General features: G+C 37.1%; 2 protein-coding genes across 2 annotated transcripts in view; one reads left to right on the top strand and one right to left on the bottom strand.

The window, feature by feature from the left end:
• The window catches only part of TRPC5 (transient receptor potential cation channel subfamily C member 5), a 173,724-nt gene that overhangs the window by 122,745 nt on the left and 37,437 nt on the right, over window positions 1-13,542 (bottom strand). The window lies entirely within an intron of this gene.
• TRPC5OS (TRPC5 opposite strand) lies at window positions 6,644-6,973 on the top strand. Its single transcript, XM_011374350.1, has one exon. The coding sequence runs from the start codon at window positions 6,644-6,646 to the stop codon at window positions 6,971-6,973; it is 330 nt and encodes a 109-aa protein (XP_011372652.1).

A 13,542-nucleotide genomic window follows, 5' to 3' on the forward strand; every position in this document is an offset into this window, starting at 1 on the left:
TAGTTTTCTTTTTTTGTGTGTGTTATCTTTACCAGGTTTTGGTATCAGAGTAATATTGGCCTCCTCTTTGATTTCTTGGAATAGTTTGAGGAGAATAGATATTAAATCTTCTTTGAATGTTTGGTAGAATTCACTGGTGAAGTCATCTGGTCCTGAACTTTTCTTTTTTGGTAGGTTTTTGATAATTGTTTCAATTTCTATACTGCTGATCAGTCTATTTGGATTTTCCAGTTCTTCTTGATTCAGTCTTGGAAGGTTGTATTTTTCTACTGGTCCATTACTCTAGGTTATTAAACTTGATGTTATATACTTTTTCATAGTATTTTTGCATGATCCTTTGTATTTCTGCGATGTCAGTTGTAATTTCCCCTCTTTCATCCCTGATTTTGTTTATTTGTGTCCTTTTTCTGTTTCCTTTAATGAGTCTTACCAGGGGTTTGTCAATTTTATTAACCTTATCAAAGAACCAGATCTTTGTTGCATTTATTTATTTTATCGTTTTTTTTTCCAATTTCATTTATTTCTGCTCTAATTTTGATTATTTCTTTCCTTCTACTGACTTTAGGCCTCATTTGGTCTTCCTTGTCTAGTTTTTTAAGATGAAGCGTTGAATTGTTTATGTGGGCTCTTTTTTGTTTTTGGAGTTAGGCCTGTAATGATATGAAATTTCTTCTTATGACTACTTTTATCTTATTAAATCTGTATAATGCTTTAGGTAATAAGGTCATTTTAACTATGTTAATTCTTCCAATCCAAGATCATGGAATATCTTTCCATATCTTTACATCTCCTTCGATTTCTTTTAATAGGGTCTTATAGATTTCATTATATAGGTCCTTCACATGTTACATTAGATTGATTCCTAGGTATTTTATTATTTTGTGGCAATTATTTTGTCTCAAATGTTTCGATATGTTGTACTGTCATTTTCATTCATTTCTATGTATCTCTTGATCTCTCTTTTTATTTCTTCTCTGAACTAGTTATTCTTCAGTAGCATGTTGTTTAATCTCCATGTATTTGTGGTTCTTCCTGCTTTCTTTCTGCAGTTGATCTCTAGTTTCAAAGCATATCAACAGAGAATATGGTTGGTATGATTTCAACCCTCTTATTTTTGTTGAAGCTCTCTCTGTGTCCAAGTATGTGGTCTTCTTGAGAATGTTCCATGTGCATTAGAGAAGAATGTATAAGCAACTGTTTTTGGGTGGAAGGCTCTGTAAATGTCAGTTATGTCCAGTTGGTCTAATGTGTCCTTTAAGGATGTTATTTCCTTATTAATTTTCTGTTTGGATGATCTGTCCATATCTGACAGTGTGGTATTTAGGTCCCCTAGTATGATAGTGTTTTGGTCTGTTTCTTCCGTTAGTTAACGTTAGTAATTGCTTTACATACTTTGGGGCTCCCTCATTGGGAGCATAGATATTAATAAGTGTTTTGTCTTCTTGGTGCATGATTCCTTTTATCATTGTGAAGTGTTCCACAGTATCCTTCTTTACCTTTTTTATTTCGAAGTCTATTTTGTCTGATATTAGTATCACCACTCCCACTTTTCTCTGAATGCCATTTGCTGAAATGTCATTTTCCACCCTTTCACTTTGAGTCTATATTTGTCTTTGGAACTGAGATGTGTCTCCTAGAGGCCTCCTATGGTTGGGTTTTTGTTTTTTGATTCATTCTGCAACTCTGTGCCTTTTTACTGGTGAATTCAGTCCATTTGCATTTAGGGTGATTATTGAAATATGAGGTTTTCTTATAGCCATTTTATCTTTTGCTTTCTAGTAGCTTGGTGTTTCCATTGCTTACTTGTCCTCGTGTTTCTGTTTTTTTTCTTATGTTTTGGTTTTATTGTTTTTCCCTCTGGTCCTTCTTGTTTTATGTTATATACTTTGGTTCTGAATCTTTGGCATGTGGTTACCATTATGAATATGTAAAGGATATTTCTGTATATACAGTCGTCCATTTTCTTCTGTGCATGCCTTATCTTCATTCCCCTTTGCAAATTTGAATCTTTGAATCCTTTCCTTTTCAGTCATTGTTGTCTCCCATTTGTCCCTATGTATGCTGAACATTCATTACTATCTTGTTATAACAATTCTCTTATTATTATTTAAGTTTATACTGCCCTGTTCTTCGTAAGGGTTGCATTCCTCTGATTCTATTTGCTTGATAGTCACTTTACTCTTAATTATGTATTTTTCGTTGTTGTTGTTTTGTTTTAGGTGAGCTAACCCCTTTCAGTATTTACTTTAGTTCAGGCCTCTTAGTGGAGTATTCCCTCAATTTTTATATGTCTGGAAAAGCCTTAATTTCTCCTTCATATCTAAAGGAGAGCTTAGCTGGATACATTATTCTAGGCTGGTAGTTCCTTTCACTTAATAGTTTAAATATTTGATTCCATCCCTTTCTGGCTTGTAAGGTTTGCGCTTAGAAGTCCGAGTATAATCTAATGTATTTACCTTTAAAAGTTACAGCTTTTTTCTCCCTGGCTGCCTTGTGAATTCTGTCTTTTTCATTGATTTTTGATAATTTTAATACAATGGGTCTTGGTGAAGGCCTTTTTGGGTTGAGATAATCGGGTGTTCTATTGACTTCTTGAATTCCAAGCTCCAGCTCATTTCTTAGATTTGGTAAAGTCTCGTCAACTATTTGTCTGAAAATGCTTTCTAATCCCTGTTCCTTTTCCTTGCCTTCGATAATGCTCATTATTCTTATGTTTTTCTCCTGATGAAGAAACATAAGAATAATGGGCATTATCGAAGGCAAGGGAAAAGGAACAGGGATTAGAAAGGAACTAGGTATCAGCTAGTTCTTGAATTTCTCTTTCATTATTTTTCATTCTGCAGCTTTTCTCTTCTTCCTTCTGATTTATTTCTAGATTTCTGTCTAGACATCACTGATCCTTTCCTCCATTTTGTTGACTCTATTTCCCAAGCTTGCTATTTCAGTTTTCAAATCTTGCAGTTTTTTTCAATCTCTAGAAGATCTATTCTGTTCTTTTTGAGGGTTTCAGTCTCCTTGCTCTGCCCATCTAGTTGTTTTGTCAATTTCTGAAATTGTCAATATGACTCAATTTGGAACTCACTGACTATTTTTCAGAAGTACCATCCTGAATTCTCTGTCATTTAAGTCACATATTTCTATGTCTGTAAGCTTCTTTTCTGGAGATTTTTCTTTTTATTTCTGAAATGCCTCATCACCTTGGTTGTTCATGGTGTTTAATGGACTGTTTCTCCGCCTGGGCATTAATGTAAATGTATTCTGCTTTTTTTCGACAAAGAAGATTTATTATTTAAAGGTCTCTCTTTAGCCTGCTGCAATGCAGGCACTTTTGTTTTGGTTTCCAATAGGTGGCGTCAAGCCTCTTGGATCCCTGCTTTAAAAATGCCTTTTTATTTTCTGATAGATATTTAATCATGGTCCTTACCTTCAGTGTCAATCCCTGTCAGTGTTAGGAACAGTCTTGGCAGCATTTGCCCAGATTCTCCTGGGGCTCTGCGGTATTCGGTCTCAGAGGGTATGGGGGGAGAGTCCCTCTAGGTTGGGGGTTAGGGGCTGCAGTTCAGTCTCAGTTTTGCACTTGCAGTCCATAAAAATTAACTGTTACTTTTATGCTGGCTGCTTCTCTGATTTCTGCTCTGATGACTGGGCCCTGCAACCAGCCAGCCATGGAGAGCTCACAACTTTCCCAGGGAACTCGCCGCCCGAACTCACTGCTCCTTCTCCCCTCCCCGCCTCCCTCCTCCAGGGAGCTCCGGTGGCTGTGAGAGGCAGCATCTTTATTTCTCCCAGTCCACTGACTGACACCCAGGGTTATGACCTATGATAGCTCTTATGCGCAGATCCCACGCTCAGACATGCTGGTGTGCAGTTTGGGTGTTTTTTGTTTTTTGTTTTTGTTGTTGTTCAGTTTTAGATGTTCAGCTTATCGTTGTTTCAAGGGGAGAGATATAGGGACGTCTCTCACTTCACCGTTTTTCCAAAGCTCTATAGTCTTCATTCTGACCGGTTCTTTATTCTGTTTACTATCCCATTTTCATATTTTCTGTCTCTTTGTTAAAGTTCTTCCAGAGTTTTTCTACTTTTCACCTAAGTTCACTGAGCATCATTATAATCAGTGTTTTGAACTCTGCCTCTGGTAAATTATTTGCCTTCATTTTGTTTAGTTCTTTTTCTGGAGCTTTGTTTTTTTCTTTCATTTGGGACATTTTTTTGTTTCCCTCTTTTGGCTGCTTCCCTTGTTTGTTTCTGTGTACTAGGTAGGGCTGCTATGTCTCCTGGTCTTATGTAGTTGCTGTTCTGTGGGGCCCAGTGGTACAGTCTCTCTGGGTACCTGAGCTGGTGCTCCACGTGTGTCCCATGTGTAGCTTGTGTATGCCTTTCCTGTTTTGGTTGAGCCTTGGTTGCTGTTTGTACATCAGTGGGAGAGACTCACCCTCAGATTGATTGGTTGTGAAGACTGGTTGTGACTATAGTAGAGGAGCTGCTGTGCAGGGGCTTACCCTATGGGTCACATTTGCTTTAGCAGGGCTCTGGTGCCTGTCCAGTCTGCCCTTTGGGTGTGTTGTCCTTTGATGTGGCCTTGGGTGATGCTCTAGCTCAGACCGAAGCTGGTCACCAGGCATGCAGGCAGGGCTTCCTAGTTGCCACCTGGCATGAGCCACCAACCTGTAAATGGTTGCTACCCACACTAGGCTTGGATGTGCCTCGAGAGGCTAAGCCACAACCTGAGGCTGGCTGCCGCTAGTGCTGGCCTTGGTGCTGCCCAACAAGAGGTACAAGGCATGCTGAGTCCAGATGTTCCATGTTTAAATTTTTTGAAATTTTGAAAGATTTTAGGAAAGTCCATAGCATAAGCCAAGAGAGGCCATTTGTATGAAAAACCACTGGAAATGGCTTGGCCCAGCCTGCAATTTGGGTGAGGCGGGGTCTCAGGGAGTCACCAGAGCAGAGTGACCAATGTTAGCCAATTTGAGAGAGACTCAGCTGTGGTGGCTGCCTGTGTCTGCATGCCGAGAGAGAAGAGTGCTCAACAAGGGGACAGTGCCCTCTGCCAGTACTTCTGTCTGGGATAAAGCTGCCCCTCTAGCACTTGCCTTGAAGCCAGACAACTCAGTTCTTCCCTGTATGTCTCTGGTGCCTTTCATCTGCTGCCCCAGTGCTGGAGCTCAGAGCAAGTGAGTCTATCAGCGAGTTCATGCATGTGCCCCTTAAGAAGAATGTTTGTGCCTGTAGTGGCCCTCCATCTCACTCAGCTACAATCTCTGTTGGTTTTCACAGCTAGAAGTTGTGGGGACTTCTCTTCCTGGCACTGAAACCTTGGACTGGGGAGCCCAGTCTGGGCTGGGACCTCTCACTTCTCCGGGGGTACCTCTGCAGCTGAGATATCCCTCCTGATTCAACACCGCCACACGTGGGTGTGGGACCAGCCTATTCCACGTCTCCACCCCTCCTACCAGTCTCAAGGTGGCCTCTTCTGTGTGTCCCCAGTTGTAGGACTTCTGTTCAACTAGATTTCAGGTGATTCTCAATGATGGCTGTTTTAGTTGTAATTTTGATGTGGTCATGAGAGGAGGCAAGCACAGTGTTTACTTACTCTACCCTCTTGACCAGAAACCCCTATATATAACTCATTTTTAAGGGGAGTCGGAGGTGGTTAACCAGACAAATATGACAGGTAGGTTATATTGGGCCAATCCCTAGATTTTTTTAAAAAATAATATTGCCTTATAGAAATATAAACTTACTTAGAAAGGGGTTTGCAAAGCACATCAGACATGCAGATGAGAGTAGTATGACCATTGCTTTAGACAAAATTTGAGGAACTCTATGCTAGATTTGGATTGGCAGTAACAGGAAATAATCAGGGAACTAATTTTATAACAGAAGTTGCCCAAAATTTGTCAAAAGACAGAGAAAGTAAGACTGTCATTTACTATAAATTCTCTAGGCTACAGAGACAATTAGAAACTTTAATGAATGGATTATTAAAAACACAGGAAGAATTTAGGAGCACCATATATAAAAGGCAATGAAGCAAAGGCGCTCATAAAGACAGAGTTAAACAAAGGACTGGGTGAATGTATCTTCCTTTCTTGAATAGATATATTCAAGAAAGATAGATGAACTACATATGCACACTTTGTTCTAAAATCTTCTAAGAAGAGATAAAGATGATAACAGATTTAAAGGAGAGTATGAGTAGTAGATCCTCATAAGGTCAACGGAAAAGGAGGAGGTATATCTAGGGATACCCTTTCAACTTAATCCTATAGCCAGAACCTGTATGTTGGATGAAGGCTCAAGGATACTAATCTTTATATTTCTCTTTTCTATTATTAGATCTACTTTGCTGTTTTCTCTTGGCTGTGACAATATGTCTGATGGTCATAATAGCAGTTGACTACCAGTACAAACAAGAGTACCACACATAAATTTTGTGGGAGGTTCATCAACTTTATCAAAAAGTGTTATAGGACCACTGGCCTCATTCTGTATTTGATCATCATCATAATCATATCACCACCCCAGTTTCTTGACCAACCAACCACAGAACCATTGCCAGCCCCACAAGATCCATTGTCACCAAGAGCCCACTTGCTACAGCTTTTAGTCATATTTTATTTACTGAGGAGAGCATTGAAGCATGGAGGCTGTGTCAGTCCCTGCACTAGTTGGTGGGCTTGTTGATTGTGTAGCCCAGTTAATAAAAATAGCTGAAGAGATCTTACAGTTAATTTCACAAGAACAAGTTCCTTTTGTGGAGCAAAATCATACAGCAGAACAGGCAGCAGCAAATCCACCTTCTTCTGAGGAAGCTTCACTACCAGACCTCCCTGATCTCTCAGATTTAGAATCAATACTTACACCAAGAGAAGATGAAGATCTAATGTTTGATATAGATCAAGCTATGTTAGATACAGAAAACTTATATGAAGATGTACTCTCCAGTATAAACGATGACTTAAGTGGATAAGACCTAATTTGCCTCTAACAGTATGTGAGAACTGATTGTTTCTCTGTTTCAAATATTTTCTGATGTTTCTGAATATTAGCAATATGAGTTTTCTCCTAGTTCCTCTGTTTCAAATATTTTCTGATGTTTCTGAATACTAGCGATATGAGTTTTCTCCTAGTTCCTGTTTCAAATATTTTCTGATGTTTCTGAATACTAGCGATATGAGTTTTCTCCTAGTTCCTGTTTCAAATATTTTCTGATGTTTCTGAATATTAGCAGTATGAGTTTTCTCCTAGTTCTGTGCATTTTCATTACTAATATCTCATAGAACAAGTAATATTTGATTTACTTCCAGCAGAGGCTCTTTTCTCCTTTGTATTTATTTTAAAAGCTCTGGCTTTAGCCATACGATTCTTTCTTTACTTGTACTTGTCCTGCTAGGATTCCTGATAACAGGAGCAAACAATAGCAAAGAAAAGAAAACTCACCTAACACTGGAGTGAAGACCTGATGAACTGTATTACATCTTGAGACCCAATTTCAGTGTTCTACAATGAATGGAAACTAAGAGAGGCATATCCCCCAGGATGGCTTTATAGCGAATACATTTACATTGACAGGACAATATTGGGACACTTATACTTAAGAAGATATAAATCCTTACTTAAAAAGGCCCCCATACTAGGCCTTTAGGATGGAATATTTCAACAAAAGTATGCCATAGCAGACTAGGGGAAATAATTCTGAAAAGGCAGCATATACCAGATAATAAAACTGCAAAAAGTTTTTCAGATAACTTTGGCCAGGGAGAAACCTTTGAAAAAGCTGAGGCCAGGAGTTTCCAATGCAGGACAGTTTACTGAAATGCTGACCCACATTGTAACTACTCTGCAGTATTGTGCCCCAAATGGAAATGGCAAATTATACCAAATAGCAAGAGAGAAGTACTAGTACTAGAAGGGCTAGATAAAGCCCTACAAGGACTATTCACCACTGGAAAGTCAAAACACTCACAGTATAGGCTTAGAGATTATGGTTCACAAGTAGAAGTGGATAAAGTATATCTAATTTGGTATAACTAAATTTATAAAGAAGATCTAATAGACTTATTATAGTGAACCTGCTGCAGCTTTGATATAGAAATCTTAACTATTGAGAGATGTAAACAATATGAATGTAAACAAGTGTGAACTGGTATTTAGCCACAATAATTCTATAGATACCAGAAGGGGAAAACGTAATGTTTAGAGGACCCCCATATCAAAACAGAAAGGGGCCAAATAAATATGCAGGAAATTCACTGATGGTACTAATTCCATGCCATTTGGAAGAATAGCTACCCTTCAGACAACCCCATGGACACTATGGTCCTCCTTCCTGGAGAACAGCCTTTTCATCATGCGACACAAGCGACAACTAGATAAAGACATAAAAGTGTGCCATTCAACAAAGTGCTATATGCAAATTGTGTAGAAATGACTCATAAAAGTCAATCCACACTGGTGGAAACCAGACTGTACCAATTCATATAGAGTCCTAAAGCATATTTTAGTCAAAGGAATTAAAATATTTAATATAGATAACTTCAGAGCTAATCAACATGACAGATGCTGTATCCAATACTGAGGTCTGCATACACAGATAATTAGCTACCTTTAAAGGTAAATGGGAGAAATTATACAGTATATAGCTAGGTTTTATTTGGATGGGCAGTAGCAGGAGAAGCATAAGTCAGTTTTGCCACTGAATTTCAGGATATGTTTATTTAACAAATTTAAGACAGAGATTGCTGTATCAAGAAAAGCTACCACAGACCCTTTTGAAAAGTCAGAACTATGGAGTTACTCAAACATATTAGTATGAGAAAGTTCCACAATAGACTTCTATGTGGAAAGACTGATAGAGTAGATAAGGATACAGGAGACTTAGAGGGGGTGTACAAAGACACAAAGAGGAGAAATAAAAGTTATATCATCAAGCAATTACTGTGGATAATTACAGGCCATACTACAGCAGCTTGAGGGACTTTGCTGATGTAATAACTGACCAAACTGAGCCTGTCCAAAATGGCAACAGTTTTCTGTTTCTATGAGTCTTGTTTTGTTCATTTGTTGTTCTTTAAGATTCCACATGTAAGTGAAATCATACGGTATTTGTCTTTCTCTGTCTGACTTATTTCACTTAGCATAATACCTTGTATGCTTTAATTAAAGGTTTAGAAACAGCTAGGAAAGATGTAAACCCTTCACTAGGAATTTGGACTTTAGGAAATTAGGCTATAATTGTGTGTCAAAATAAAACTCAAAGCATGAATACTTGGGTAAGATCAGGAAACATATCCAGGGAGAGACCATAAGTTTGCTACAAATTCTATTTAGTGAGCAATTTAACTGTAAATGGACAGATCTGGTGTTCCTCAAAAATTATAGATTCTGAAGGGTAGCTATTACTCCAAGTAGAACTTTATAACAATTCTACTACAGTTTAGTGTAAGCTTGTTAAAATTGTTAGTGTTAATGAGAGAATACAAGCAGCCATGCTAACTTAAGCAGGTCATCGAAATACACCAAGAGGAATATGTGAGACTACTCCAGACCTTCAAACAAGATAAAGCTTGAACCAGCCTATAGAACAACTAATGGTCAACATAGTCCTTAGGTATCAAAGCAGGAAGATGCTACAACTTTGTAATATGTGAAGCTGGCTACCTGCTTGGCTAAATGGGTCACGCGGGAAGATTGTACTGTAATGGCACTTTAGGATTAGATAAAATATATTTCAATGTTTGCTTTGATTGTGTGATTATATGTGTTTAAGAATTGTTAAGATGTAACCCTGCTCCAAGCAATAGATTGTTGTATTAAATATGTTTGTTCTGTGGAACAGAATTGGAAATAGAGTTAATAGTGATAAGAAAAAAATGTATGAAATAAGAAAATACTTAGGAACTAGAGGTAGTAGGGAAGGTGTTTTCAGGAGAGAGAAGATATATAATTGAGTTATGTAGCTGTTATGGTGGAAAACCATGGCATAGTTAGTTTCTAAGCAGGTTTATGAACCTAGCCCTGTTTTTATCACATGAAAATTAGCTAACACTAGGTTGTTGATACTGATAGAAATAGCTGGTTGTCAATTGACATAAATTGTGCACTTAAAAGCCCAGTTAGAAAGAGATATATTAACTAACTTGGCGGTCCACTGATTGGATACCTCTGATTGGAATCCTGCATCTCTTTTCCTGGAGAATGGAGAGAGTGGCTGGTCCTTTATCCAAACCAGCCCTTTCCTGGACCTTCTTTTGAGACCAATGCAAAAGCCAATCCTTGCATGGCATGGAGGGATAGGGAGGGAGACAGGCTCATCATTCTGAGACAAATATAAAAATGGGAAAACCAAGAGAGATAGGCTGGTAGATGGCAATGAATTAGGAAGCACAAATCTTTACGCTGTGTGCTCTGGCTAAAGTGTGTGGGAAGTTGTGATTACACAGTTGCATCTTTATGTGTGATGATTACTGCCAGTTATTAGATTACAATTGAATATAATCCTTATTAGCTATTGAATCACATCATTTTATTGTTATATGTTTTAACAGATTTTAACTAATAAACTTTCTCTTACAAATCAGAGTTTGTGGTCATCTTAAATTACTTGGTGGTGAATTTGGAGGCTACTAAACAGGCATAAAAGAACCCCATTCAACAGAAGGTGGAGTATATCCAGAAGTCTGAAGTTCTACTTTTGGCTTTGTTAGATAATCCTGAACAAATCTCTGAAATATAGTCTCTTCTTGTTTGTAAAATGAGAGTTATAATAATTTTTCTGCCTATTTTCAATGGTAATAAGGACTAAATAAAATAATACAGTTTTCAATATATCTGGCAATGGGACAGAATATATGAAATCATGGCTTTTTAATATCTGGAAAATGTATATATGACAATACTTGCAAGTCTATGTGATGAGATTATCCAATAATTTTACACTTGTTTTATTAGAGATTAGCATATCCTTAATTTACTCCATGTCAAAGTTACAGTTTGGACTCAGCTTTTGTTTTATTTTTCTGAGTTTTTTCTTTTATCAAATTTTATTAAATTCTTTTGGGGAGTCTACTCGAGTTCTATTAGGAGTAGTAATGAGGGAAGAAATGAAAAAGCATTCCAAGAAATAGTGAATTATATTCCATTTAAGGTTAAGATTTAGTTCATGTAACACTGAACATTATTAACCCACTATTATCCAACTAGATTTTTAATTTTTTTTTTTTACATCAAAGCTTACTATTGTGTTCTTGTATTGATAAGCCTTATCTTAATAGATTGGAGGTATTTAGTCATTTCCTCTTGGACATACTTATCACTATTTCAAGGATTTTATCCTTGTAGCCCACATTTAGAACTTGTTTTTCTTCTGCCTATATCACCCTTAGCTCACCAACCAACCAACTACCCAACCAACTAAAAAACCTTAAAAAAAGAAAAAAATAACCTCTAGTTCTTGAAGTCGTTTGGGAGTTATTTGTATTGACAGAACTATCTATCCATCAGTCTGAAGTATCACTTGAGGGTAATAAAGAGTCTTTGAAGGTAATCTCCATTTATACCCCTGAAGAATCACCTACATATTAGCAAGGTAAAGAAAATCACTGAACTCTTTACCCTTTGTCACAATTTCATCTTAAAGACCCCAGTCAAATGCCGAAAGGATTCTCAAGAGGTCTTTTTTACTTTAACACGAGTATGCATGTAAAGTGGATAGGGAGCCACAGTTAAGAAACACAGCTTTAGTGATTCAGATTCCTTTAATCAAAGATGCCATTAACAAAATATGTTTTTGAAAACATATAAATGCACATGCTTCTAGATTATAACAAATTCTGGCAATATTGATCATTTTAATAGTTTTATTATTACTTAAACTTGGAGCAATATTGGCCTTTCTTGAAACCATATCTTCTAAATTTTTAATGTTGGCAACTCTCTAACTTCCAGTTTTGGAAAATAAGTTGTGTTGCAGCTCATTTTATAAAGAAAAAAAATATTGTCTGAGTTTTTTGTTTTTATGGGATACAGATTTTTAGCTTAAGGTCTAAGAGACATAGAGGTATGTTGTCTGAAACTTTTAGATATGGGTGGGCATATCTTTGAGTACTTTTCCCTGGTGCAGGAATCTCTAATGCTTCTCTCTTATAATACCTCCACGTGCTGAGAAAGTTTCCTTTAATACTGGGTATTTTTGCCTGGTTGCGATCTCAGAATGCTTTAAAAGAAGATTGAACAGGGTACCAGCAGGAATGACACTAGAAAGTGGAGAAATGGTGCATTTGCTCTTTCCTGTTCCGATTATAGACACTAAGAAAGTAACCTATATATCCTGAAGATAGAACCTCGTGGTCCAATTGGAATTAAACATGTAATCAGGTATGAAAACAAAGAAAAAATTTTCTTTTAGTTTAGTTGTCCTATTCCCATCTAGAGTTTATTTCTCCTTTGAGTAATTCTGGTTTTGGGAGATAATTCTTGTCCAGCCTTCTTCAGGGCCTGAAGCTTATCTGGAAAAGCTGGTCTTTAAAAAAATGCCTCCAAGTTGTTTAGGGGCTCCTGACATGCAGCACTCAAACCAAATATGTTTCACCAGACCCTGGGTTATGACTCAAAATGTTAATACATTTTTCTTCTTGATGAGTAAGCACACGTGAAATAAATGCTTCTAAAGAATTTGAGGAATTTTTTCTAACAGAAAAGCTGAGTTCATTTGCCCTATATATAATAGAAGGATAAAGTTAGTTTTAATTGATTAGTGTCTGAAGAAAAAGGTTAGTTGGCCTTGTTCCATCACATCCTACATAAAGGGGGTTTGTACTGTGAAAATTGGTGCTCAAGTGTATTGTATATAATAAATTATCAAGACTGACCTTTTGTACTTGTGGCATTAAGCACTGTGTATATGTTTTACTTTTTTAAAGACTAGATTATGGATATTTATTGAACAGACAGTTTGCTTCCTCAGATCCAGGACTTCTGAGAATGAAGTGCTGACAGACACCTGGATTATTGGAACCTCAGTAGCTTACAGGATAGTGTTTCTTATCCAAACACACTCAACTTGAAATTACCAAAACACCCCAAAATAAGGACATTGCTGATTTATTCAAGCTGAGAGTATTCAGCCTTAGAGTAGACATGTAGATTGAATAGAGAGCAATTAGAGACTGCAGTCGACCCTTGAACAACAAAGGTTTGAACTGCGTGGGTCCAGTTATATGTGGATTTTTCCCAATAAATATGACAATACTGTAAATGTATTTTTGTGATGATTTTCTTAAAAACATTTTCTCTAGCTTTATAGCTTTATATGTTAATGTTTATGTTATCTGGAAGGCTTCTGGTCAATAGTAGGCTATTAGTAGTTAAGTTTTGGGGGAGTCAAAAGTCAAAAGAAAAAGGATTTTCAACTGCATGGAGGTCGACACCCTTAACCTCTATGTTGTTCAAGAGTTAACTGTATACTCATTTGAGACTAAATGGAACTGCAGGTTTTTTTTTTTTTAAATACTATATTTCATAGATTGGGAAGGATTACAA

This window comes from Pteropus vampyrus, unplaced genomic scaffold (assembly GCF_000151845.1).
Source record: "Pteropus vampyrus isolate Shadow unplaced genomic scaffold, Pvam_2.0 Scaffold244, whole genome shotgun sequence".
NCBI lineage: Eukaryota > Metazoa > Chordata > Mammalia > Chiroptera > Pteropodidae > Pteropus > Pteropus vampyrus.